The sequence below is a fragment of the Semicossyphus pulcher genome, unplaced genomic scaffold (genome assembly GCF_022749685.1).
Source record: "Semicossyphus pulcher isolate SPU_LCO1_2020_fin unplaced genomic scaffold, fSemPul1.0.p SCAF_12, whole genome shotgun sequence".
In the NCBI taxonomy this organism is placed as follows: domain Eukaryota; kingdom Metazoa; phylum Chordata; class Actinopteri; order Labriformes; family Labridae; genus Semicossyphus; species Semicossyphus pulcher.
This window is the reverse complement of record NW_027211626.1, coordinates 12,970,849-12,998,004: the sequence shown is the minus strand read 5'-3', so window position 1 is coordinate 12,998,004 and position 27,156 is coordinate 12,970,849. Positions and strand designations below refer to the sequence as shown.

At 42.3% G+C, this 27,156-nt stretch overlaps 1 protein-coding gene across 1 annotated transcript; it reads left to right on the top strand.

Annotated features, from left to right (window-relative positions):
- The first annotated feature begins 681 nt into the window (after window positions 1-681).
- On the top strand, window positions 682-27,156 carry LOC138588383 (serine protease HTRA1A-like). Its single transcript, XM_069658471.1, has 9 exons — window positions 682-1,156; window positions 9,031-9,130; window positions 9,673-9,877; window positions 22,186-22,380; window positions 22,464-22,496; window positions 22,575-22,689; window positions 23,168-23,225; window positions 23,319-23,414; window positions 25,900-27,156. Exons 1-9 carry the CDS (start codon window positions 700-702, stop codon window positions 26,066-26,068), a joined length of 1,428 nt encoding a protein of 475 aa, XP_069514572.1. The 5' UTR covers window positions 682-699; the 3' UTR covers window positions 26,069-27,156.

Below are 27,156 nucleotides of genomic sequence, written 5' to 3'. Positions count from 1 at the left end.
ACAAATCCCACAATCCACCCAGCATTTTTTTTCCTTTTGCACCACTGATTTTCCTAAATAGCCATAAGGGGTTGTGTGAATGCCAGGCGTGACTAATTCATAAAGGGAGTACTTATAAAAACAAGCAGGAAATAGGCCTGCAGGATGTGTGCATGGCTATGTAGCATGTAAAACATCTGGGCAGCATGACTCCTGACACTTATGGGGGTTTATTTCTGTTTTCATTTGTTTGTATAGAATATAATCAGGGTCAATGCCAATGTCAGCAAAACATTGGCAGGCGGAAATATACATGAACTTCTCAACCCCACAGATTTGGTTACTTCCATATAACTTAAAATCGTTTCTGTCACAACCAATGAATTCATGCTAATATATATATATATATATATATATCCATACTAATAAATCAATTCCCATACAGGCCTTTAACGCAGCTTTTCTGTTCACGTAAACGCACCAATCAGCAGGCGTGTTGTGATTAACCAGCGTGAGTTGCCTCTGTGATGCGGTTCCAGCAAAAACGTGAAGGCGCGTAATTGGCTGCGCAGTGGAGTTTCTGTTAAATGCCTCTCCAGCTGAAGTGACTCCCCTCCTCTGCACTACCGAGCTCTCTCATCCCATAACACTGCAAGCAGAGGGAACACTGTTGGAACTCCTAAACTTTCTATTTAACTTTTTTCGCCTTTAGTTTGAAGCATGTTTTGGTCACTGTGCGTAATCGTAGCTTTTGCGCTCGTGCGGACGGATGCACAGATCAGCAATAGGTATGTTATCGGATGCCCTGCTCGGTGTGACAAGTCGATGTGTCCCCGGTTACCAGCGGACTGCCCGTCGGGACAAAGCCTCGACGCCTGCCACTGCTGCTCGGTGTGCGCGTCCGGGGAGGGCGAAGGCTGCGGCGGCATCGGGAAGCTCGGGGACCCGATGTGCGGAGAGGGGCTGGAGTGCTCCGTGTCCGGCGGGGTGGCGTACACTGGCACGGTGAGGAGGAGAAGCAAGAGTGGGACTTGTCAGTGCAAAACCACCGACCCGGTTTGCGGAAGCGATGGGGTGTCCTACCGGAATATCTGCGAGCTGAAGAGGGTCAGCCGCCGCGCGCAGAAACTGCAGCAGCCACCTGTGCTGTTCATTCAGCGGGGAGCGTGCGGGAAAGGTAGGGATCAGGGTGTTTGAATCGGGGTCAATGGGGTCAAGAAGATGCCAAAACATAAGTGTTGATAAGAATCGATTAAAAGTTGAAATCTTTTCAGAATTAGAAGCACTTTCTCCAGAAACCTGCATGCTCTGGTTGGCAAACCCCATCATCTCCTCATTGGGTGTTTGTGGTTTGATCCTCACACAGATGTTATCGTTTACAGCTGCATCCAGTGGCACACAATCCCCATGTGTCTGGGTTAACAAGAGCCACTATTCATCTGTGTCTGACTCTTGTAGCTGCATTACAATTAGATTGGATCAGGGAACTATTTTTCACTTCTGCCTGGTTGAATGAAGTCATGAGCTCTGATGTAAAGTTTGATGGAAGGATTTTCTCTGGCATGCAGAACCAGCAGTCACAAGGCTAAAATCCGCTTGATTGTTGCAGTTCATGCCAGGGCAGCCTGCATTAGCCAAACAGATAGGAATCTTAAAGCCAGATTAGTGTGATATAGGCTGATATTAAACAGCACTAGGGTGATATAGTTGTTATAATTTAGTGTTTCAGAATGGACCTGTACTTTGTCAGTGTCATGGGAAAACTATGTCAGCCTAATCAGTGCAGCTCAATCATAAACAGGCATCAATCTTCAATTCCATTTAATCAGTGAGTCATTAATCATCATAAGTACTACATGTGCGACTTTAAAATGAAAAATGCTCTGTTTCAAGCACACACACTCACACACACATGTGAGGCCCCAGGTGGTAAAGACATTGTATCAATCTCCAGTTTGTGGTGCATGTGTTTTACATATGTCCATTTGAAGTGTGCACCACGTGTGTATTCAAAAACTTCCGAGTGAAGAGCTTCAACACCTGTTGCTGCTAAGGCCTATAACTTACCTCAAAGCGCGGAAACGCACATCCCGCAACCCCCCAAACTCCTTCCTCTCCTCTCTCCTCTTTCTGTCTCCTGCTCTGTGTCTATGTTGCCACTCATAAATCACACGTAAACAGTCACATGAAGGAATGCCTGGCGCTCATTCAAAGCCATAATTCCTCCTCAGTTGAAGACAGTTCAAAACAGGCAGGAGACACACAAGGAAAACACAGAATTAGTAACCCATATTTTTGGGGAAGGTTTACATGGAGATCAAAAACCGTGTGGGCGCGGTGGTAGCACAGACTGTATCGCCACATTTGTTTGTCAGTGGTGTAAGCAACTTAAATGGTTAAGTCTTTCCCTGGAAGCTAACCATGTCTGAAACACAGAAAGACTGTGGCAAGTGCTATTGATTTTTTTTTCTTTAAGCCACCCAGTTAGAAGTTGCAAAGCTGCAATAAAACAAGTCACATTTCATTTGGTATATTCGACAAACCTCTGTTCAAGCTGCTTGTGAGTAATGCTGTCTGATTCAGCATCTCTAAATTACCTTTGGCATACGATGTGATCAATGCTGCAGGCGTAGAGCTGCAATCATGCCTGCAAAGAAACTCAACCTCCTCTGAGCTCCTTTACCTACCCCGCCTCCCGGCCCCATGCTAAGAAAACATATGCAAGTGCACTTTGCATGATGTCATTTCATGTCTGGACCGTAAAGTTGGTGATTATGCAAGTTGTTCGTTTTGGCAGGGAAAATTAGGTCGAATATATCTGTCACCTGGGGGTCATATTTGTTTAAAATGACCCAGTTTTGTTTTTTTTACAAGTTTGCTTTTGGCATTTCTAAGCCCTTTATGTAGTGATGATGGAGAGACTGTCAAGACGTAATGTTTAGGTATAGAGAGGGATCGCTTGCAACAGTGTCCCAGTCGCTCCTGAACCAAGAGTGTTGCATTTCAATGTTATGACCAGGATGCTGTAAATCGAAACTTCTTATGGTGGCTTCTGAAACAACATTAGGGTCTGTGCCCACTAACGACCTCAATTTCAGAGCGCTTCTCACAGGCGCTTACTGTTGCTAGGTTATGAAAGTTGTCTGGCAGTACTTCCGTTTCCCTTGGTAGTGACCGTTAAGTGTGTTTTGAATTGCTGGACCTAGAAATTGTACCCATGAAAAAACGAAGGATTAGCTTCTCCTCCTCTGTTGTCGACAAGTCCCACCCCTTCTTGATTTTGACTGACTGTGTGAGAAAAATGAGATTGACGAGCGCGGCGGTGTTCCAAAAGTTTAACTATTTTCAACTGAGAGTGCAGCAGAAAAAAAAACAGCTGACGCTGAGGGCGTTTTCGCGCTGAGGACACTGAGCACTGAAAACGCTGAACTACATTGGTTTGGTTTAGAAAATAGAAGAAAGAAAGAAACGCCGTAAGTGGACACAGGCCCTTATATGTTGAAGTTGTTAAGAATTCAGGTGTGATTACAAAATAGGATGTTTTTAAAAGTGAGAATAGCCACCTTCACTTCACCCATTGGTTTGTGAAATGCTGTTTAGAAGCCTGACAGAAGTTTGACATTATGTTGGTCGCTATCTTGGTTAGACGAGCTAACAAACCAGTTATGTTGTTTCCAATAGCTGCTAGTTTATGCTAACATAATTATAGTAGAAAGGGGAGAGTAAAAAACTGAACACAGACTTTTTGGACAGATGTCGAAAAACAACAACAATAAAAAAACACATAGCAAGCTGTAAGTCCAATAATTTGATTTTAAAAACCCTCAAATTTGACCAAAAGGTTAATACTGCTGTTGAATTAGCTGAAGTGAGAGCTAGCAGACAGCTAGCAGCACCCACCTGTTGCTTAGAACAACCATGCCGCCAAATGTGCATTATTTTAAGCCTCAGTGTAATTTAAACGGTTCTCTTGTGCAGCTTACATAGATAGAGAAATGACTTATAGAGACTAACACTATTTTTATGCCAGTCTGTAATCATGTTTAAGTTTGCTGTAAAGTTGCACATTTTAACATGAGTTTCAATGGGGATTGACTCACTTTTGGAGCCAGCCTCAAGTGGCCACTCGTGGAACTGCAGTTTTTGGCACTTCTGCATTCCTTTAATTCAGCCCTGGTGGTTGCAGCTTGTGTCATCTACATCATACTTGCATTTCTTTTTAATGAATCCATGTAGATTCTAACCAAATTAAAAGCCCAATACAATATTCACTTGCTGAGTGACTGTGCTGCTGTTTCTGGCTTTGCTAGCTGATGTTGCAGAATGCACTCGGTGACTCTGGCTACTGATGTGCTGAATGTGCACATTCTTCCCCGACTTGTCTCAGCCGCTCATAATATTAAAAAAGCATCATTGTGCATGTGTCTTTTTCCTTCTTTATGTTTTTCTATCAGTCTGCCTTCTCCCCTGCACGTCTGTCCGTCTGTTTTCCTCATCTATTTTCCCTCCTGTTCATGAGGCCTGTGATTCTCTTGCTCATGCTTGGCCATTTTTGCTGCAGCCCCATTTTAAAGACTCTGTCTGCTCGTATTAATCAAATCTAATTCTGACTTTAACAATGAGATTTGTTTTTTATATATTCTTTTACCAAATTACACGGATGAGGCAAACAGACGTGCTGTAACTGAGCCTATAGCCTAATTGCTGTCTGCTCTCTTGGCTTGTTTCTTCCACTATAGTCAGTGTAGTAGAAACTGCATTGGCACTAAAATCCTTAAGCTGCAGATTGTTTATATTAAAACAGTTTCTCAGGTTATCATAGGTTGGCAGGAGGTCTGATGTATTTGCATGGAAGCTGATAAGGCTGTTATCATGTTATCAACCGTTAATTATTTAGTTACGTTGAGATTACAAAGCTCATTTTCCCATGGTCGTGGGCTAATTTATCTTGTTATCTGGAAAAGGAAAAGGCAGATTTTTCGAGATATCAAGAAGATGCAAGAGCACTGAAGTTTCAGTTTTGTCCTTAAATGACCAGCACTGATCTGAAGCTTATCTCAAATAGAAAGTGAATAGATTAAGATTTGATCTCAAGGACAGTATAGAAAAAGAATATCCGTAAATTTTGTCTCTTATCTGAGAAATGGTTTGGATTGTGTTCTCTTACTAACTCAAACATGTTTTTCAGTGTATCTCTAGTTGTATTGTGTGCTGCCAAAAGCCCCTAATGGAAAAAATAAAGGTCCTTGACTTAAAATTAAATTCAAATGGAACAAATGTATACACATTTTGAGCTGGAAAAATTAGATTAGTTTGAGTCACTGAAACAGTCGCACAGCGGGCCACCTCAAAATGTTGCCGTGGTGTCTTTGCAATATTTTAAACAGCATTAAATCCCAGCTGTATAGCTTCTTGACTTTAGGGAGTCAAGTCATTATAAATTGTTAGTGGGCCAACATCAACGACTTACTGGAATTGATTTTATAATAGCATACACATAAATACATGGCTGTGGTCGCCATGATTCTAAGAGCTCAGAATCAGTAACTTCCTGTGAAGCCAGTTAGGACCAAAGAGGAAAAAAAGGAGACCAAAGCATTTGTATTTTATTTCTCTCTTTTTTTATGATTTACCACAAATCTGTAAAAGTTTTTGCTCCATTCATACGTGTAGATAACCCTGGCTCTGGTAGGCCTCAGTTAGCCCAAAAGAAGAGAATCAGTGTTTGCTGAAGGAGGGTGTCAGTGCCAAAGGAGCTGAACTTACTGTATTCACATCTAGTTTCTTCAGTCAAGGCGAAAAAGAAAAAGCTGCTTCCGCCTGCAGGCGCCAATAAAACAGCGGGTACTATGTATGGGAAAATTGAAAAAGAAAAGAGGCTGAGATCTTGAGCGGGAACTCTTGTGGTGAAGGTCAATGTGCAGAGAGGGGAAGGGGGTAATGGGAATACAGCGAGAGGAGGAACGGGGGCTTTTGAGAGTGTGTATGAGAGAAAGAGAAGGAGATGTAGAGAAAAAGAGTCCTTTTTTTTTTTTACGAACTCTCGCTTTAAAAATGTTGTGTTTGAATGGCTTCCCCTCTTTGAATGATTGATATGACTGAAGGAATAATATTTAGACATCTGGTTCTTTTTAGTTGGTGCTTAACTTTATTAGGATCTTTAATAGGGAGATGCTTATAAGATCAAGGGACCATATATCAAAATCATATAACTGTGTGTTTGTAATTAAAGTTTGGTAGTGAGCAATAGTCTTGATCAACACTTTATTTGACCTTTCACCTTCGTTGCACTTAAGTTATAACATACCTACTGCTCTACCTCTTAGCATCCACCGGTGTGTGAGTGTGATCATACCAAGTGGATAGCAAACAGGTTAGCTTAATTAAACCACAGCTAAATGGAAAGTAGCATTGTTGATGCTAACGTTTTGTCTTTTTAAACAGTATTCTGAGGAACTAGAGGGACTACTTTTGATCTCTCCGGTATCTAAGTTTGAAATTGCCTACTTCCAAACAACTCTCTCTACAGTCAATTATTCATGATGCCTGATATCAGACAGAATTTCCAACTCGTTACACAAGGTTAAGAATTCTGTCAACCCCGTGTTATCAGTGCTTTAAAGATTGGAAAAGAAACTTCAATGAAGGGTGATAACAATCACTTTTAGCTTCTCCCTACTCATTTCCTCAAGAGGGGGAAATAGATCAGACTCCAAATCCAGTCCAGCACTCCCCTTTGAATGAATACCTTCAAAGCAGAGCATTTCAAAGTAATTGGTTCTTTTAATGCATTTAGGATAGCCTTGATAGCAGCGTCTATCTTTTTCATAGCGGCTACGACTGTTGCTATTACTCCTCCCAGGTTAAAGCCCACTTGATAGCTTGATAGCAATTTTGGTCCTGACCGTGGCCCTGAATGTCTAACTGTTAGTCGCCAGTTATTTAGCTAGCAATGCTTTAGCTACATAAAATCAAACTCTAAATGTAGGCTACATTTAAGAGCTTTTTATTGGCAGTAACTGAAGCCTGCTTATAGAAAGCTTTTGCTAATCTGAAGCTTTGCGTCCGAACTTTCTCTCCACACATCAGTGAAATTATTGAATTCAAAGTTAACAATGAATCACCAATTCTTTGGCATTTAAAGAGACAGCTGCTTTGAAATTTGGCTCATACGTCTACTTCTAGAAGAGTAAAGCCTTTAAGAAGCCAGGTTTAGCAGTGAAATAATCTGTCAAAGTATATAAATCAGGCAACAATGGTTTGGCTATGCACGCTAATGTAACTGAGCTTTGCACAACATCTGATTCATGAGTTACCATGTCAAACAAATCATCACCACTGAGCCTTTAAATCTGCTGTCAGCACTTGTGTTGCAGTGTATATCTGGTAGTAAATTTCCATATCTGTGTGAGAAGGCAGCACTATTCAGAACATATTGACATGGAAGAGACTGACAGCCCTTATGGATGTGCCAGAAACAACACTTGCTCTGGACACTATAGCTCTCTAGAACTGTAATCCTATCAGAGCTAACCACAAGCCCCCCGAGTGTGAAGCTAGCATGTGGATAATGAGTCCAACCTTTCCATTACTTCTCCTTCTTACTTTGACAGGAAATGTTTGTAAAATGTATCAGATTTAATATTTGTAGTTTTAAAGTTTAACAAGCTGTTTCAAGGTTTGGCAAAAAAGTGGTTTCACTTGTTTATAGCGACTTCTTTTTAAGCTAGCTGCAGCACTTGAAGTCGCAGCAATACCAGTCAGTCAGTTGATAATTTCAGCCAAGACAAAAATATCTCAAAAATATAGGATGGAAGGATTAAAAAAACTTTTGTACAGATATTTAGTCCCCATTTTTGGCTTTTAGTGAAATGTCTTGACAACTTTTTAACCGATTAGCATAAACGTATTGCCGTCATGTTGCCCAGAGGATGTATGCTAGCTGCTTTGTTTACCCCCAAATTTCCTCCGTTGTACACTTTTATGGTGTTAGGTGAAATGTTATTTACTTTTTCAAGAAATGTAGTTGTTTAGTGCTAACAAGCTAGCACACCAAGCTAAATTGATGGGTTAACAAACAGGATCAAAAAAGCATGTTAATATTGTCTTTTTGAGCATGTTAGCATGCGTTTAGCTAATAGTACCACTGTGCCTAAGAACGTCATCACATAGATAGATAGATAGATTGATAGATAGATTTTATCTGACAGTGGAGTTATGCAATCCATGATCACATAGCACTTAGGAATTTTCCCCCTGCGGCTTAAAAATGTTTCATACTATATAATTTAGAGGCATTCAGGACGTCAAGACGGAGCTCATTCCAAGCTTGTGTTAGCTTAACTGCACCTACAGCAGAAAGTCCCTCTCTCTTTCCTTAACCCTTCACTGCAATTTAGGATATCAAGGGGCTTATGGGTGCCTTTGACTTTCACTAAACCCCCTCCTCCAGGAGAACGTTACGAGGAAAATTGTCTTTGTGAGACGAAATAGTTTTAGGTACGTGGCAAAATAATAGTTTATGAATAGAGGGATGAACGGCTCAGAGAGAGAAGGTCTGGGGAGGTTTGATTCATAGCTTTGGTTAAATGTTCTGGGCAGGAACTTAATTACCAGGTAAATCAGTCAACATTTCCTGACTTGCCCGATGCTGGATGAATGGCGGGATGGGTGATTCAGGGAATTTGGCATTCAGTGTCTGACAGTGTGAGTGTTTGAGTGTCATTATGTTGTGAGGACCAGTTTGGTCTTGACAAAAGACCTCTTGATGGTAGCCTGTGAATACAATCAACCACAGGGTGAGATCAGGGTCAAGGTTAAGTATTTATTTGAAAGGTTTATAGACAGGGTTACGTGTTTAAAATGAATGTGTGTGTATCCTGTGTGTCAGTCCTGACCTAGACAGTCTTAACCACGAAACAACTGTCACCTTTTCTTTTCCGCACTGTTATGACGAAGCTCTTACGTCATGCTGTATTTCAGTGTATTTTTTGTTTGTTTTTACTCATCTGACATCTTACGTGTGTGTGTGTGTGTGTGCTGTATTTCCAGCTCAGGACAACCCAGACAGCCCAAGACACAAATACAACTTCATCGCGGACGTGGTGGAGAAAATTGCTCCGTCTGTGGTTCACATTGAACTCTACCGCAAGTAAGATCCGTGCACCTGTGTGTGTGTGTGTCTAGATTTTACAGCCCACCTGTGTACTTAAGCAGACCACACTAGTTGGCAGAGCACCTTACTCCCCACTTCAGCCTTTCAGCGTCTTTTCTTTTCATCGTCTCCCCAGCTTTCATGCTCTTTTATCGCTGCGTCTCGTCCTTCATCGTCCGTGTCGCCTCCGTTCTGTCTGTCACTGTGGCTTTCAAGGAGACGCTTTGAATGTCTGCAGCTCTCTCTCTGATTTCCACGTTCCTCTTCACCCTCTTCTACATTACTGCTGCTGCATCTGTTTGTTTTCCCCTCTTACTGTTTTCTTTATCCCCCTCGGCTCACCTTTGAATAAGTGCCTTCTGTTTATATATTTACCTCCTGTTCACTCACATGCTTTAGTCTTTGTGCTTTCTACTTTGGTGTCTTACGCTGCTCTTACATCATGCATTGGTTATTGTGTTGTCTCAGGGTGTTTATTTAGGAGAAGAGGCCTTGAAAGAGTGAAATGAAAAACATTCTCCATCCTCTTCTTCCCACAGGATGACTTATTCCAAGCGGGAGGTGGCGGTGGCCAGTGGGTCTGGCTTTGTTGTGTCAGAAGACGGCCAGATTGTGACCAATGCACACGTCGTGGCCAACAAGCACCGGGTGAAAGTGGAGCTGAAGAGCGGCGGCTCCTATGATGCTAAAATCAAAGATGTGGACGAGAAATCGGACATCGCCCTCATCAAGATCGATGTACCGGTCAGTCAAAGTGCTTCACTTTCAGAAGGCCGGCAGTGTGGCAAAAATAGCTCAATCACAGTCTTAGCTAGCTTTAAAGAATAGTTATACATTTTGGTAAATATGCTTATTCACTCTCTTGCCAAGAGTGAGATGAAAAGATCAACACCACTCTCATGTCTGTTTGCTGAATTATGAGCTGGAGCCGGAGGTGATTAGCCTAGCTTAGCATTAGGTTCCAGGAAGTCTCTGCACTGAGCAATCAATTCTACATTTCTATTTGTGTATGGGTTCAACAAATGAGGCAGAACCATGCAAGTTGTCTCCCGCTTGCTTCTGGTGTTAATGCTAAGCTCCACAGTTAGCATACAGACATGAAAGTGGTGTTGATCTTCCCGTCTCACTCTTGCAAGAAGGTGAGTAGGGGTATTTCCCAAAATGCCAAACTATTCTTTTATAAATATATACTTTGTCCCATTGTGAGTGTTCAGATTAAGCTAATGAAAACAGCGTTACTGGAGGATAAATATCCTCCACTTTCCCACGTTTGTTAAGCTCTATAAGCTAATAACCCTCTAAAATCTCTTCTAAATGGAATAGCCTCGCCTCCAGGATGAGAACAATAGATGTTGGTTTCACAAGGGAGCTGTCATGCAAAGATTTACGAGTCGGTTTGGATGAGAGAACTTGCAAAGTTACTTGTGACAAAAGTTTGCACTCTAAGCTAGTGCAACAAGATGAAAGCGTTGATCCCCTGTTTGTTACTCTCCTGAAAGTGTTCCTAAATCTGGGAGATCATTCAAAGTGCTAGTAAAGTGAAGTGAGAACGCAGGTGCAGCCAGATGGGTCTTTAAAAGACAGCTGGCCGGCAATCTGTCCAGATCCTGTTGGTGTTCAAACACATCAGCCTGCAAAAACAACTGACAGATATAACACAAAATGTCTCACAAGCACACCAATCACTCAACTGTGGCCAGTTTAAAGCTACCATGACATTTGTCAGGAACATAGGTAAATGTCTTTCTTTGTGTCTCACTTTGATGCACACGACATACTGTAAGCCTGCTACATTTACTCTCCCGTTCCCTCCACGTCCCTGTCTGTCTGTGTTTATTTCTCTGTCTACTGGACGTTACATGATAATCACTCCCTGCAGTCATGTGGAGGAATGTGTGGCAGACATCCAGGGCCTATTGACTGGGAGTCATAGCAGCGCAGAGTGCATTATGGAGCTCGCTCTCATGGCTGGGTGATGCAGCTGAATAGATGCTCATGACAGTAACACAAGGTGTATTACAAAGCCCTCCGATGCTGAAAGAGGTTGTGAGTGAAGAGTGAGGAAAGGAGCAGTGACAGGCGCTTTGTTCTTGTTCATCCTGTAATGAAAGTTCTTCTCTATGCTGATGACATGGTGATCTATAATTGCCATGTTTGTTGCATTACATGCTCAGCATGTACAGCCTTTTTCGTGTGGGATCAGTGTTTTTAGTTTCAGAAATGACTGATTCTTCATGCTGTAGAAGCCTGAAAAATATTTAATCATCCTCATCCACAATATTTTATGCTTTATCGTTGCAAAGCATGAGGAGACGAGTTCACGGCCCCTTTTCTCTAAAGCGTTTTTGTAGCAGTCCTCTGCATGACACCATGACTTAACTGGCTGGTAAACAACAGGTGGTTGTAATAAAGTAGGGTAATTGTAATCAAATGACAGCCAGATGCATGCAGGGTGTCACACTGATAGAAAACACATTCAACACCATGAGTATACTTGTTTTGATTAGGAGTGTAAGTCATTGTGAGAAGTCATGAGTCTGAGAGACCTGAGGTCGCCCCGGAAAGGCCACATGACTTCGATGTAAATGGTACTTGTGCTGATAAGGGAAAGCCTGCCTGTGTGTTGGTGAGAGTTAATATGGGAGGAAATTAGAGGATGAGTGAAGTTTAATAAGAGGGCAAGAGGGCGAGCAGAGTTGTCATTTTGGACCACATTTAAAAGGGAAAATATAGTCTTCCAAACGTATAGCAGCAGGGTATTTAATCAGTATCTACAGAGTGATAGCTCTAAATTCCAGCTGTGAAATGTTCATCCTTTATTCTAGTAGATAACAGATTGCTTTCAAATCTAGTTTCAAATGAAATATCGAGTTACAAGTCTCAGTTGTCTTCAAGTCTTATAGTCAATAGTTGTGTTAATAGCATTAGTACTTTAACCTGACAGTTCATTCTTACCTTGTTATCAGCCGTTGGTGAAGCAATCTGCATTCAAAGCCCTCTTCTACTGTGCTCGAGCTTCAAACTACACTCACTGGCCACTTTGTTAGGCACACCTGAAAAATCTAATGCAGTTGAATGCAACAGCAGTGCCATGGATTCTGCTTGGTTTAGTTTTTGTTGACTTTTGTTTTGTTGAGAGTCTGAAGTGTGTAAATCCCATCATGTTTATTACTGAGGCCGTAGTTAAAGGTGATGTTGTACTGAACTAAATTATATCGAGATGTGTCTAATTTTTGTCCTCCATATTTACATACATGAGGGGGCCAGAGTATTGAATTAACACCTCTATGACAGCTTAGAAAAAAGCCTGTGCATTACAGGCAACATAAAAGCAAATATTATGGCTGAGCTGGTGTATTGGATTACATTAGATTTCTAAGCTCATTAAAGTGCTCAGTATAATAAAAAATGTGATAATCTTTCAGTAATTATTACTGAGCGTAACTCATGTGCTGGTGAAAAATGCGTAACGCTAAAAAGCTCTAAAATAAGCGAGTAAATGTACCATGGAGATTATTTTGTCAACAGTTATTTACAGGGCTGAGACTAAAATGATTAGTTGGTTCAACATATGAACAAATGAACAGCTGATTCCCATAATTGTTACAATTACGATTACCTCAGCCTTTATCATTACTCTGCTTCTCTTGCTAATTTATATATTTATTTATTTAGCCAATCTTCACCCTAGTCTACCACTATTATTGGCATTGTAACCATAAGTATGTGTCTGTTGTTGTTCATGTAACAAGGACATATGTTGTTGTGGTAACAAGAACATATGTTGTTGTTGCTCTCTTTGCCTGTCTCTATCCTGCATCTCCTTCTATCCCATTTTCGGCCCATCCAGTCGAGGCAGATGGCTGTTCAACATGAGTCTGGTTCTGCTCGAGGTTTCTGCCTGTTAAAAGGAAGTTTTTCCTTGCCAATGTGCCGAATTGCTAAGTGCTACTCATGGTGGATTCATGTTGGGCCTCTCTTTAAATAACTTAACAAAGAGTCGGTCTAGACCTGCTCTTTCTGTAAAGTGTCTCGAGATAACTCTGGTTATGATTTGGCGCTATGCAAATAAAATTTGATTGATTGATTGATTTGAATTTGATAAAAAAAAACAGCAACAATTTAGTTAATGAGAAATCCAAATGTTCTATTTTGGCTTCTTTGTGTTAAAATAATCTGTTTTTGATAAGATGTTATCTTAACATTGAGTTCAGTTGATTAATTATTGATTTTGGGCTGATGTTCAGACAAAGCAAGGTATTTAGTGACATCACTTTGAAAAAGCTTGACACATTTTTTATAAACCAAACGTATTCTGATGTTTATAAGCCAAATGATTCATGATTCAGTACTGTGTGACAGCAACTACTTTACAACTACATTTGGGGATCCAAGGTGGCGGCGCATACAGACGCTACTGCTTTCCAACAGTAGGCAGCTTTCTGACCAAAAATATGACTTACACCCAGCCCATCTTATTAGGTGTGCATGCAACGCCTGTCTATTGCTGTCCTATTTATTTTTTGTTCTTGGATTTTCCAGGTCAGAACCTAAAACTCTCCGTAAGTCTTTGAGGAGACAATTCAAGTTTCAACTCAAGCATCAAGTCCTCATTGTTGTGGTTAAAAGTTGTGTGTGTGTCCAAAATCTCTTGTCTACATCCATTATAGCTACTTAACCTAGTTTAACAGTGAATGCAACATAGCAGTACAAGAGAAAAACCTATTTTTTCTTTTGCACACTGGATCTATAGAGGCTAGAGAAAAGGAAGTAGAAGAGTTAACTGGACTACAAAGATATTTCACCTTTTGGATTTAGAAAGTGTGAACAAACCTTTGTTAGGCCCAAACTTCTCTTTAAGTTCAAGAATTTCTTCACATAAAAGTTTTGGTCCTCAGAGAAAACTCTGTACCCACAAGCATGAATTGGACTATTTTGTTGCAAAATTATGAGTTTATAAATTCATATCCTGACTGGCACTGAATGTCTATAATCTTCCACACTCCCCTCCCTCATTCCCATCTGCCTTCAGTCTCTGCTTCTTATGCTGTTCCTCACAGCTTTCTCTCTATTAAATAAAAGATGATTGCAGTCAATGTCAGCACTCCAGACCCAGCCACAGATAATCACTAAACAGTTTAACCAGTTTATGAGTGAGAAAGTTTAAAATTAAGTTTCCCTGAGCTTCTCACTTCTTTCTCTGCGTGCTTCTATGTGAAATTGGAGTTTATTGGTAGCAAGGCCCAGTCCGTTCCTGGGGCTGTGGTCTAGCCCTCAGCTCTGGGGAATACATTAGTCTGTATACAGCAGCTGGAACTTCAGAGGGGAAGTGGGGAAAGGGCTCTGCTCACTTGTTCCTGTGAAGAGAATAAGGGGGGAAAGAGAAAGCAACAGGGAGAGAAAGAGGGAGCGATGTGGTCAAGGCCTGGAAAAAGTATCCATATGTCTGGAGGACTGAGTTAATGGGCTAATGAGTGCACTGTGTGATGTGGCAACAGCACAATAAAGACAGAACTCATTGTGCTTCAGGTTTTAAAAGGCCTTTCATTAACCTCATTCTCTTACTCAACTCTTGGACACGTCACAGTAACTTTAAAATGCATACAATGACTTGGACTCGCGTTCAGATTTACCGATTTACAGATTTATTTAATCATAATGACTTATATTGACCCCCACAGACTTGGAAGAGACCACGCTGTCTTGGAACGATTTCACAACAATCAAATGCACTGTGCTGGGAATTTTCCATATCATTCCAAATCATTTTATAGCATGGCCTGTGCAGTCATTAACCCTGGGTTATTAATACTACAAAAAGCAGCTGAAAGCAGTGAACCAAATGGTGCAGTGGCCCTGGGTAGGGCCCCCTAGCAGAGAAAACGTGATGTAGTACACTAGGGTTCCCTGCTAGTTAAGAAAATTTGATTCTGGGCCCTCTAGGGTGCCCCATCCATTATGGAAAATGTAATACATTGTCCTCTCGGTTTCCAGTGTCGAAACATAATGCAGGGCCTACTAGTGTTGCATGTCAGTGGATAAAACTTGAGGAAGTGCTGTCTTGGTTGCCCTTCCAGTGTAGAAAATGTGATGCGGGGCCCTCTAGGGTGCCCTTCAAGTGGAGAAAACTTGATGAGGTGCCCTCGAGGTTGCCAATGTGAAGAAGTCAGCTCTATGTTTCCCTTAGAGTGAAGAGAACTTGATAAATCCCTCCTCTAGTTGTCTCTTCCAGGGGAACTCAAGTTCCCTTGAGTGTGCTCTTCCAATGTAGAAAACTTGATGTAGGAACCTCTAGGTTGCCCATACGGCAGAATAAATGTGATAAACTCGACCGGCTAACTTTCTTACTGGGCTACTTACAATAGCCTTAACCTACGCTAATAGTTATCATTAGCTTGACATATTGTTTTATTGTGCTACCACAAAAAGCTAACTGAACTTAGCTGCTCCTTCTTAGATTGAGGGAATACACACTAGCAACCTTGGCTAAACTTGCTACCAGAGATAGCGTTAGCCAAGGAAGGTTTGTCGTCTTCCTAAAAGCCTTTTCTCTTGGAAATGCTGGGCACACTCCTTAAGCATGGTGAAATGTAAAAATCAGACAGAGAAAGATTTAAACCAACACATGTCCATTACATTAATAAGCTAGCTAGCTAGCTATAGCTTATAAAATCGGCAATAAACAGTTATAGGCTAATGTTAGCTAGCAGAATCATAACTCATTGTTTCAGAAGTGAATGGAACTGTTAAGTGTTTAATCAGCCCCTGTTGTAAACTACTTTATTATCATGCTTATTCTATTCCTATTTTAACCACTGTGAGACATTATACACTTTATTTTTCATTTTAGGCATAAAACATTATGTTTTGAAGCTAACTAGCTAATAAATAAATGTGGGCATTTGAAGAGAGCAGTTTAAAGAGCTTCCTCCAAGAAAAATAAAATCCCACTGAAACTGTTCAAAGTGACTCCAATAAATGGGCCATTAACTCAACCCTCATGCTAAAATCAGCTTTAAAAGTCATGCAGTGTGGCAGGAAAACTGGCTTCATGCTTCCCATAAGGCCTCCCGAAACAATAACACTGTTTGTCCCCGTATTACCCATCCCCTAGTATTAAGAGTCTGAAAACCAGTCTCTCTGGGAAATTTCCCTGGTGCTGGTTTGGACTGCATGAGCTATTATTGGAATATGTACGTGTGTCTGTGTTTATGGCGGAAAGGAAAAGAAGGAATGTGCCTCCATGTGTTCTTGTATTTATCTGTTTATCAGCTACACGGGGTAAATGCTTCTCCAGGAAGAAGGAGATGTCAGCATTTCCCTAGATGCAGAGTACTGACAGACAAGCACAACTTGCTTTCATTATACAAATAAGCGTGCGCACGAGTGTCCAGTGGATGGGCTTAAGACGGCTCATTGACGGGACGAGGAGGACACACCCCATTAGCAGCGGAAAGACACTGCATGTCGTCCTTCGGAGACAGACGCAGGCGAAATGAATCATGTCCTCCTCCTCTCCTGACCCCACCTCTGTCCTTCATGTCTTGTATTTGTAACCAAAATGGTTCCCATGCTTAAGGATACAGTTTAGTTGGAAAAGAACCAAGAAAAATACACACACACACACACTCTCTCTTTTTTGCCCTGCTGGGTCTTGATGCAACTTTGTCTTGGCCTACTTTAAGGCTGCGTGATTGTTTTCCAAGCCCACTGGACAGGCCGCAGTGATGCCCAAAATGGTTTCAGCTTACCAGCCATTGACGTCACTTTGGACGTGTAGGAGGCATGTTAGAAAAGTTTCAATCAGCCACAGAGAGATTTTAAATTTTGGTGAAGCAGCATTTAACCTTGAGAAAGTTGTGCCTTTTATTATCTACTAACTTCAGTCACACTCTTCCACCATTTAGGAAAGTGCAACACTGACAGGCAGAGCTATAACCTTCTGTGTCTTCAACTGGGACCCTCTGAGTTTAGGGGCTTTCAGCGTGCTCCCTCAGCCGTATAAAGACGAGTCTAGACTACAATAAACAGCCCGTAGACATATAAAACCTATAGGAATTAGTATAGCAGTGATAGTCTCACTCTTACAATCTAGATCGCTGCATGCATAGTGTCAGTGGTTAACATCCATCCCTTTAAAAAAGACTCTTCTCTTGTCAAGGTCGGGTCTGGAGCGTTTATCCCAGCACACGCTGCATAAAATGTAAGGGTGAAGTCTGAAAATCATCACAAGGCTCAGTGAAACCTTTCCCCACTCTAATAATAAAAGTATGCCCTGATGCTTAAGGTAAAAGAGAGGTTTAGCTCATCTTCCTGAAGCGAATGAACACATAAGACCTCATCTCCTCTCATCATTGTCATTTGAGCAGTTCAAAGTTTTGTGGTGTCTGGCCCTGAGCTCAGACGCCCTCGAGTCTCGTGCAAAACGACACAGAGTGAAACGTACACACGGAACTCACAGACATATGTTTGCTCTTACAAAGACTACTAAACCTGACCAACGACATATGGAAACCATAGTGGTTTCCATATTGGTGTCAGCAAGGATATGTTTTAGCCCGTGTAAGTTGAACATGTGATGTTAAATACGGTGCGAGGAATTCCTCGAGACGTACTGCATGGCTTTAATTAACGTGTACTTTTGTCATTACAGTGTGTGGAAAACATTCACATACATATCCACCAAACATACAGACTTAAATGAGTCACGTACACTTCATACAAACACCCAGACTCGCACTGATCCTCTGACACGATGTAATGTAGCGCATGCTGAATCCTGCCCCATTTTTTATCTGCATCAGCCCATCCCCTGTAGACACAAGTTCAAACAGCAGCAGTGAAACTCTATACATTAGTGTATTTATCAATTCGGCAAGGTAGAGCTTATAAGAGAGCATGTTTCCTGCTTTGAAGTCCCCTTTATGACAGGAACAGGAGAGCTTGAGAGACTGCAGTTGAGCTTATACAGTTGGGGTCATGCACTGACCCAACCAGAGCTGCTTCTGTGTCTGAATCTGTGTATTTTGAAGCGGTCTGGTTGTATATTTAAGCACTGCCAGGTGTGTGGGTTTCAATTTACACAGTGTAGTTAGCGAGGGTTCATAACCAGGCAACCTCAGTACACATGCGCCCTAGAAGCTAAACCATCTCTTGACTGGAGTTAAAGTTTGCACCTGGTCCTCTGGTCGTAAAACTCTAGTTAGTGTAATGGCTTTTAAATGAGCCTCCTTAGACTGAGGTTGTAATGCTAAACAATGACACATCTCTATAGCAACTCCGCCGCCATTTTTATGTCCTTTTGTCCCCTCGCCACGGTGTCCCCGATGACCTAACCGTGACAAAATCTGTCTTGGCGCGGGAGGCTGATTCAGGACTCAGATCAGCGGTGGAAGATAGGGGGGAAAAAAGTGTGGAATTTCTCACAGCACGTGCCCCCTTGTAGATACCAAGATGTTTAGCCCTCCCTCCTTTAATCTGATGTCCCACTTCTTGCTCTTATCTAAACACTCAAGAACTTAAAAAGAGTCCTCTGTAGCTTCAGAGAGGGAAATCTACATCATTGTATATAATGGGACGCTTTCTTTAGTTTTCTCGTCGACCACGTAGGTTTTATTTTTACGTGATATTTCCAAACTGATTCCTATTTGGGTCTCAAACCAAACATATTATTTTTTGGTCAGAAGCTCCTCCAGCGCATCCGTGTAACACCAAACAAAGCGGTGGTTGACTCACTCGCCTCCCATTCTGCGACTCTCTTCCTGTGGTTTGTGGTGTTTGTTGTTCCCCTCTTTCACCTTGCCTCCTTCCTTTAAGTGTGGTTATAGTGTCCTCGGGTGAAGTGCCAGTGCAGCGTGGCCTTCGTCTGAAATAGCAGCGTGAGTCACTTGGGTGGTCAGGATCAGCAGAGGCAGACTCACATAGCGGGATGATTTTCCACGAGTCGTTCCAGACTGCTGAGTAGTCACGATTAGTAAGTGATATGTACGCTTCCAAACGTGCGTGTTTGGTGTTTGTTCTGCCCTCTCACCTACACGCTGTTATGTCGTCGGCATACTGACGCATTCTGCACCCTTTTCTGAATGTATTGTGACTTTGTGTGGGCGTGTGGGAGCCAGGGATGGGAAGAGTCGTCTGAGTCTCTCTCTGAGTTGACATTCTGTATCACTAACTGTTATCATAATCATGGTGTCCAGCAGAGTCCTGAATGTGCTGGCAGCAACTCACATCCACCTGACTTCCACTCTCTCTCTCTCTCTCTCTCTCTCTCTCTCTCTCTCTCTCTCTCAGCAGTGTGTGTTTCTGCTTCCTCCCTCCATCTGGTTAAACTCTTATCTCACACAGAGTGTAAAGGGAGCAAGGGAGGGAGGTTGGGGGGGGGGCTGATTACACCCCTACTCCAGTGTCAGGTGTTTGTTTGTGTGTGTTTGAACATGCCCAGTCCATGTTTCCCAGTTTAACTACACACGTCTGCAGCCTGCGTGTGCGTGTACCATGTTTAACATGTCCACAATGTTGAAACAAGCCAGCAGGAATCAGGAACACAGCCTCAGATGACCATGTTTGTTTGTATTTGTGTGTCTGCATGCGTGTGTGTGCAGATGAGGTAAAGTGGAAACTAGCGCTGAAAGGCTCGCTTCTGGCTCTCTGGCTCAAACTATTCTTGTCATCTTCTAATAATAGCTTTACCCCAAAGGCTCAAGATGGTTTACAACAAACACGTCTCCATGGAGATGTTCCGGTACAAGTTTTACCTTCCCGATACCTAGACTCGAGTACCGGCTGATATCTTGTACCCCTCCGATACCACTGCAAAATATCATATTATTAGTGTTATCGTCACATGATTTACCTGAAACTTTTTTGAAATTTTTTAGGGGGACTAATATAATATCAATGCATTCACTAGCATACTCATAACCCCGCTTTTCGGCAGTATAGGAGGCTGATACCAATATCAGTACCGATACTGGTAACGATACCGATATTGGAACAACCCCCATTTCCCAAAATCAAAGATTTCTTAATTCTTTGAAATTCATTTATGAATCAGGTCTCTTGTAACATTTGTTTTCTTTAAATCTGCAAAGCACAATGCATTGGCAGCGAGGTGTAATGTTAAATTACGGAGACTAATATCAGTCCTAAATTGACTTTACTTATAGAGCGCTTTTCTAGTCTTGCAGCCACTCAAAGCTGCTTTTACACTACGTGTCACATTCACCCATTCATACACTGATGGCCGAGGCTGCTACCTAACGTGCTCAGCTGTCAGTCAGCCATCACAGCCACACCGATGGCTATACCACCGGGAGCCGTTTGCAGGCTGAGGGAGCTGGGGATCGAACCGCCAACCTTCTGATTGAAAGACGACCGACTCTACCATTTGTAGGGCATTTGTGTTTGTAGGGCTGGTGCAGTGGTTACCGCTGTCACCTCACAACTCAAAGAATTCTGGTTTGAATCCTGGTTTATAGCTTTTACACTACATGTCACATTCACACGCTGATGGCAAAGGCCCTAGTATTTATGCACATTGATACACGATGGCTATGCCTTCAGGAGCAATTCAGGGTCCAGTGTCTTGCCGAAGGACACTTCGACATGTGACTGTAGCAGTCAGGGATCGAACCACCAGCCTTCTGATTGAGAGACAACCAATTCTAACACCAAGCCACAGCCGCCCCGATGCAACAAAGGTCCAAGGGTGGGACTCAAACCTGCAGCCGCTGCGTCGAGGACTATAGCCTCTGTACATGGGGCGCCTTTATATTTAGAGTTTGCATGTTCTCCCCGTACATGCGTGTGTTCCCTGCGGGTACTCCGGCTTCCTCCCACAGTCCAAAGACATGCTCGTTAGGTTAAATGGTGACTCTAAAACTAGCTGTAGGAGTGAGGAATGCCTCTATTTGTCAGCCCTGTAATTCACTGGCAACCTGTCCATTGTGTACCCCGCCTTTCGCCCAATGACAGCTGGGATTAGCTCCAGCGCCCCTGCGACCCTGAACAGGATAATGCATGAAGGATGGATGGACTTGTGTTTGTCTGAGTATGCATATTTCCGACAGATCCTTTTGTCCTTGTGTGCCAACTTGTGCTGCTGTCTCAGCTACCTTACAGCTTCCTCTTTCTTCTATTTATAGCCCCGAGTAAACAAAACGGATACACACTGTAGGAGGAGCGGTTCCTTTTTTTTTTAAGTGCTCGTCTGCCGTCAGGACGTCGGGTACAGTCTCCACACAGACAGAACGTGATGTGGCGGCGCGTGGGCTCTGACTGCGGCCTGAGATGATTTCATTCAGAGAAGGAAACTGTCACTGCGGATGGATAAATATATCCTTCTGTGTCTGTCTGCACATTTGAGCTCTTAGCCTGGTTTCCACGGCCCAGTGTAACAGAGCTAACCAGAGCTTAAGGTAGTCATTATTCACCACATATCAGTCCATTTTCCACCATCTGTGGCCTGTTGGCGGCATTAGGAATGATTTGTCAGCTGGGCCTCGATTCCAGTCCAAGAAAGAAGCTTTTGATCTCCAATATTTGCATTTTGAGTTGTTTGGCGGAGTAATTGTTTTTGTTTGGGAGCATTGCCATGCAGCATTGAGTGGGCTGTGTGTTTAGAAGACTTGTGGTTTTGCTGTAATTATTTTCCTACTGTCCATGCACAAAACACGTGATCATGACAAGTAGTCGAAGCTCAGGAGAGTTAATGCAGTTAAAGGAAAGGGTGTGTGTTTTTCTTTAAAACTATTAGGAAAGTTGACATCACACTGCCTTTTGTAATTAAAGTATTTTAGTCGCTTAAACACGAATTAGATTACGACTAAAAAGGTTAAAAATGTAACAAAAAATACCTTTTTTCTCATGCAGAATAAAGCTAAACATAGCGATCTTTCTCCTTCTATATATGTGCTTTAATCTTACATGTATTTCTTTCTACATACTGGTCTAAATGACCTTAAGTTTTATCCTGCAAAGCCTCATGAGCCTCATTTAAATGCATCCTCCTGTGTTCTGAACATGTTGTCCGTCTCTATGCTTCTCCCTCACAGACCAAGCTTCCTGTCCTGCTGCTGGGCCGCTCATCAGACCTCAGGCCGGGGGAGTTCGTGGTCGCTATCGGCAGCCCGTTTTCCCTCCAGAACACGGTTACTACAGGAATCGTGAGCACCACTCAGAGGGGAGGCCGAGAGCTGGGCCTTCGAAACTCTGACATGGAATACATTCAGACTGATGCCATTATTAATGTAAGTGAAGAACGATGCGTTATCATTTTGCATACGCTTTGCTTTTCACAGCACAATAAGTGATGCGTCTTTTTATATTGCAGTACGGCAACTCTGGAGGGCCTTTGGTAAATCTGGTAAGCCTTCTTTGGTTTTAAAATAATATAATATAATGTTTCTGTTACGAGACACTAAGTTGAGGTTTGCTGCTTTAGGACGGCGAGGTGATTGGAATCAACACCCTGAAAGTGACAGCTGGCATCTCCTTCGCCATCCCCTCAGACAAAATTCGGGAGTTCCTGGCAGAGTCCTACGACAGGCAGTCCAGAGGTACGACGATCTCTCGCTCACCCAACTTATGATGTTTTCACTTTATTGCTTCTCTTCAATCAAGCTGTGGGAGCGGCATATTTTGAAACCCTTGTGCACGTACAAAAAAGGAGCGTATATTTCAGCACACCACTTCTGTGGTGGTTATTTTTCATCTCAGTGTGCTCTCAGGAGATATGTTGACAACATTTCTATCCTTATGAATCCGTGCCCAGCATTACCCAACAAGAATATGACACTGGAAGTACAACGCTGCCAGAATATGTCAGGTTTTTACTTCATTTTTACTGCCTTTGCCTTGGGTGGTGTTTTTGGAACAGCACGCACATGTGCCAACATGGCCGCCCAATTTGATTTGTCTATATGATGAAATAACTAAAAAAACAAGACCCCGAATCTATGATGAAACACGTGAAAGATGGAGTACGTAGATGTGCGTGAATGATTGTATTTGTTTTATGTTGTTGTCCATCTCCAGGGAGAGGAGCTGCCAAGAAGAAGTATATCGGAGTGAGGATGATGACTCTGACTCCAGCGTAAGTTACAACACTGCACCTCCAGAAATGCATTCAATGATCTCTTCTTTCTGCTCAGACAGCAACATTTACATTTATTCTATGTGCTGCTAGGCTAGCCAAAGAGCTGAAGACTCGACACCCTGACTTCCCTGACATCACCTCTGGAGCTTACGTTATGGAGGTCATCGCAAAGACGCCAGCTGCAACGTAAGGGCGATATATTACAGCCATATGGCTCCGAAGGTGTAGACTCGCTTCAAACTGACTTCATGGTTAAGTGCACATGCAAAGTTCTTGGCCTCTTTCTCAGCGTTGGGATATTGCTTTTGGCACTTTCAGATCCACACGTGCACTTTATTCTCACTAGACTCTCATCACTCTCCATGCAGCGCCTGCTCCGCTCTTGCAATGCAAATAGACACTATATTTAATTTCCTTCCTTTGTTTTATTTCTCTCCTCTAACTGTCAGATGTGCGCATAGACACGCACTCAAACGCACCCACGCCTCCTACACAGCTGTCTTATAGCAGAAACTTAATTCACGGCTCACTTCAGCGTGCCTGGAGTGCCTGGCCCTCTAAAATATCCCCCTCCTCCCACAATTCAGCCCACTCCAATCATCCACCACCACAGCTCCAGCAGAGTGGGGGCTTGGGAGACGCTGAGGTCAGCGATTTCCTTAAAACCTCATGCTGGGAGGTTACTAGCTGCGCTGTGGTTTTTTCCTGCGCCTGCTCACCCAGCCCACTCCAGAGTGAAGGCCTAGTCAGAGTTTACTCAGTGCTTCATCACTCTGCTTCTTGCATAATAACCTTTCTATGGCTCTTTTTATATTCTGTGTTATTTTCCATGTCTTTGATCTCTGTTTTGTGTTTGTGAAATCTTGACCCCGCCGTGGAGAATCTTCCACCCGCTCTGTCGGAGGTGTGGGAGCAGCAAAGCGTAATGAGAGGATTATGCAGAGCTACAGTTGTGTTAATTGGTGCAAGTGAAGGTGCGGTGGTCTGCGCTCACATGTGGATGCGATTAGGCAGCTGTCGTTGAGAGGCAGCGTTTGATATCTCGGCCTCGGCCTGTGTGTGATTTCAGGTTTACTACTTTTCAGGTTTTTATTAGCTTAGCGCTCAAACGTGCAGTGCGTTCATGATTGTTCCATCATTAACTCTCCTACAGCAGATGTTGCACTGGTTGAAATTCTGCCAACAGACCTGTAAACAAACCTGGCCTGCTTTAATGTGTTACTTTTGCATAAAACACTAGAGACACATGAATTAGTGATTTAAGTTTGTTTTATTGTGGGAGTGATGTGTTTCATCTGTGGGGATAAATTAATCTGCTGTTTTATTTATTTCTCTTTAAAGCTAAAGTAGAAACTAACATGTTATATTAAGAGATGAAACAACATTGTCATGTTAACAACATATTTTAACAGTAAAAGAGTTTAAGTGTGTCTGTCAGCACTCTCTGACTTCCCTGCTCACCTGTAGGCTCATTGAATCACACTGAAGATCATCACAAATGGGTCATCAGTATAATCTTTTATTTGAACTTGAGGAAGTAAAGCATCGGTTAGGGACTATTTTTAGCGGTGGATTAATCACAAGTAAATATTTCCAGCATGAGGATGGTGAACATAGGATGGATTCAAAATGTGTGAGTGTGACAGTGTGAGTCATCATTGACATGTATAATTACCATGGAAGAATAAAAAAAGAGGAAATCTGCCTTAAAATACACAGAAAACACTTGTTATAGGATATATCGTATTTTTAGACCTAAACTCTTAAAGGAGCAATTCACCCCTGGAAAAAGGCACTGTCAATCAAAGCTGGTGTTCTCTGTAATCAATAGAAGCAATAATATTATAGATTGGCGCATAGAAAGTTGTACAAACAGCTCATGGTTTCGCCCATTCTACATTCCTACAACACCCAGTGTGCATTGTGCCCCTCCCTCTCAAAGGAACGGCCCAGTGAGAGACACTAGAGTGAAATACTACCGTTTTCGCTGCAGGCAATGGCTCAGAGCGGTCAAAATCCGAAATACGACGAGAATATACTAGTGGATCTTCTAAAAAAACTGTCTACATTCAAACCTTACAATTTTGACTGAGAAAGGACATCAGAGGCGGCTATCCTATATTGAGGAAGTGTAGTTTAGCCAGACTACGTAAAATGCGTCATCTGGCGGAGGTTTTCAAGGGCCCAGTGGAGAAGTGGATAGCGTCCTCCAAAGGCACAGAGCCAAGTTGCATTTTTTTCTACCATAATGGCATTAGCTCCCTATAATAGCATGATAGGACGGAGGTTGAAAATCGGCGAACTGGCCCTTTAAATACTGTATACCTATTAAAACCAGATTCAGAACAGCTTCAGTTTTTAGTTGTAATTTTTGTGAAATGTTTTTGCACGAAACAATAGTAGATAGTGATGGAGGATTTAAACAGGTAACTCTGTGATCACATGGTAAGCATCATAAACCACCTGTGGGTCAACTACAGAACCTCTTCACCTGCCAGTGTTACCCTCCAGTCCCATACACCTCCTTTGTGGCTAGAACACCTTATCCCTTTAATAAGAGAATCAGGCCTCAGTACAAAGGTGCCGTTATATTTTTGCTCTTATCCACTCAATAGATATTTGCCTTTTATGAAACTCTCGATCACACATCTCTCCTTCTTCTCTCCTCCAGTGCTGGACTCAAAGAGCATGACGTCATCATCTCAATAAACGGCCAGAGGATCTCAACAGCGACCGACGTCAGCGCCGCCATCAAGACCGATGGCACCCTGAGAGTAGTTGTGCGTCGTGGAAATGAGGACGCTATCCTCACTGTTGTTCCGATGGAGATTGACCCTTGACCCTTCACAAGTCACGCCACAGGAGCTGGAGCTAGTTTTTAACTCATTACCAGAGGACCTTATATACTGGAGGTGGGGGCTACAACTGACACGCTCTACCCCTGTGGCCAGAGGCTAGTGATGCCACACATCCAGGAGAATTCTGGCTTTGTCTTGAAAGGAATGTACGGAAGCTGATAAAGGCCATGCTGGCAATCATTTTTAAATACTGTTTTCTCGAGGTCACAAGTTAATTATATGGTCATCTTCAGAAAACAAACTTGTTTTGTCAAGTTAACAGGTTAATATATTTTTTTACTTTTGTTTTTTCTCAAGATCACTGGTTAATTATGGAGAACTGGAAAAGTGAATGTTTCTTATTTAACACACCTGATTTCAGCCTTCCAGATCACTGTCATACTGTTGGTGCAGTTTCATATATGAACAGTCTTATGGTTAAATTACACAACACATCCGAATGTTACCTCGTAAAGACAGACACAATGCAATTACTGCCTGTTAGAGCTTGATTGAAATGCAGTCTGCTGTGATTAACAATAATGGGTGCTAATCTTTGAGCTGACATTTTCAGCTTAAATCAGGTGCTACAGTTGTTGGGACACAATTTATGTGTGTTATAAATAAGTAATAAGAAGAAACAACCTTTTGTTTTCGTTTCCAACAGGCTGAAAATCCCATTTTCTTAAGATAACGAAATAATTAACTTATGATCCTGAGATAACACAATTAAAAAATCGTTGCAATAGGGCCTTTCTAAGCTTCCGTAGAAACGACTACAGACGCTCTGAAAGCAGTGCTGTACTCTGTTACCCATGTGTTTTGACTTTTAGTCTTTAATACCGTGATCAGTTCTACAACAGTTCTGTCACACATGTAAGAACTGGTTCTTGTTTTTTACAGCCTTCTCTTGTCTTTGTGTTTTCTAATACGGACTTCGGCTCAGTCAGGCCTTCCACAGAGCAATATAGAGACTCGCTGAGCAAATCTGATTTGTATAATTATTGTTTTATAAACTCATTTTTAAAAGTACTGTAGAATGTTTATTTCTAATACGTGATGTATACTGAGAAAATAAAGGGTTTACGTTT

Excerpts from the sequence above, each read along its gene's own strand:
- LOC138588383 (XM_069658471.1), top strand. The coding sequence starts at position 700 with ATGTTTTGGTCACTGTGCGTAATCGTAGCTTTTGCGCTCGTGCGGACG. Across the intron at positions 22,381-22,463 it reads AGACTGATGCCATTATTAAT|TACGGCAACTCTGGAGGGCC; the intron begins GTAAGTGAAGAA and ends TTTATATTGCAG. Across the intron at positions 22,690-23,167 it reads CTACGACAGGCAGTCCAGAG|GGAGAGGAGCTGCCAAGAAG; the intron begins GTACGACGATCT and ends GTCCATCTCCAG.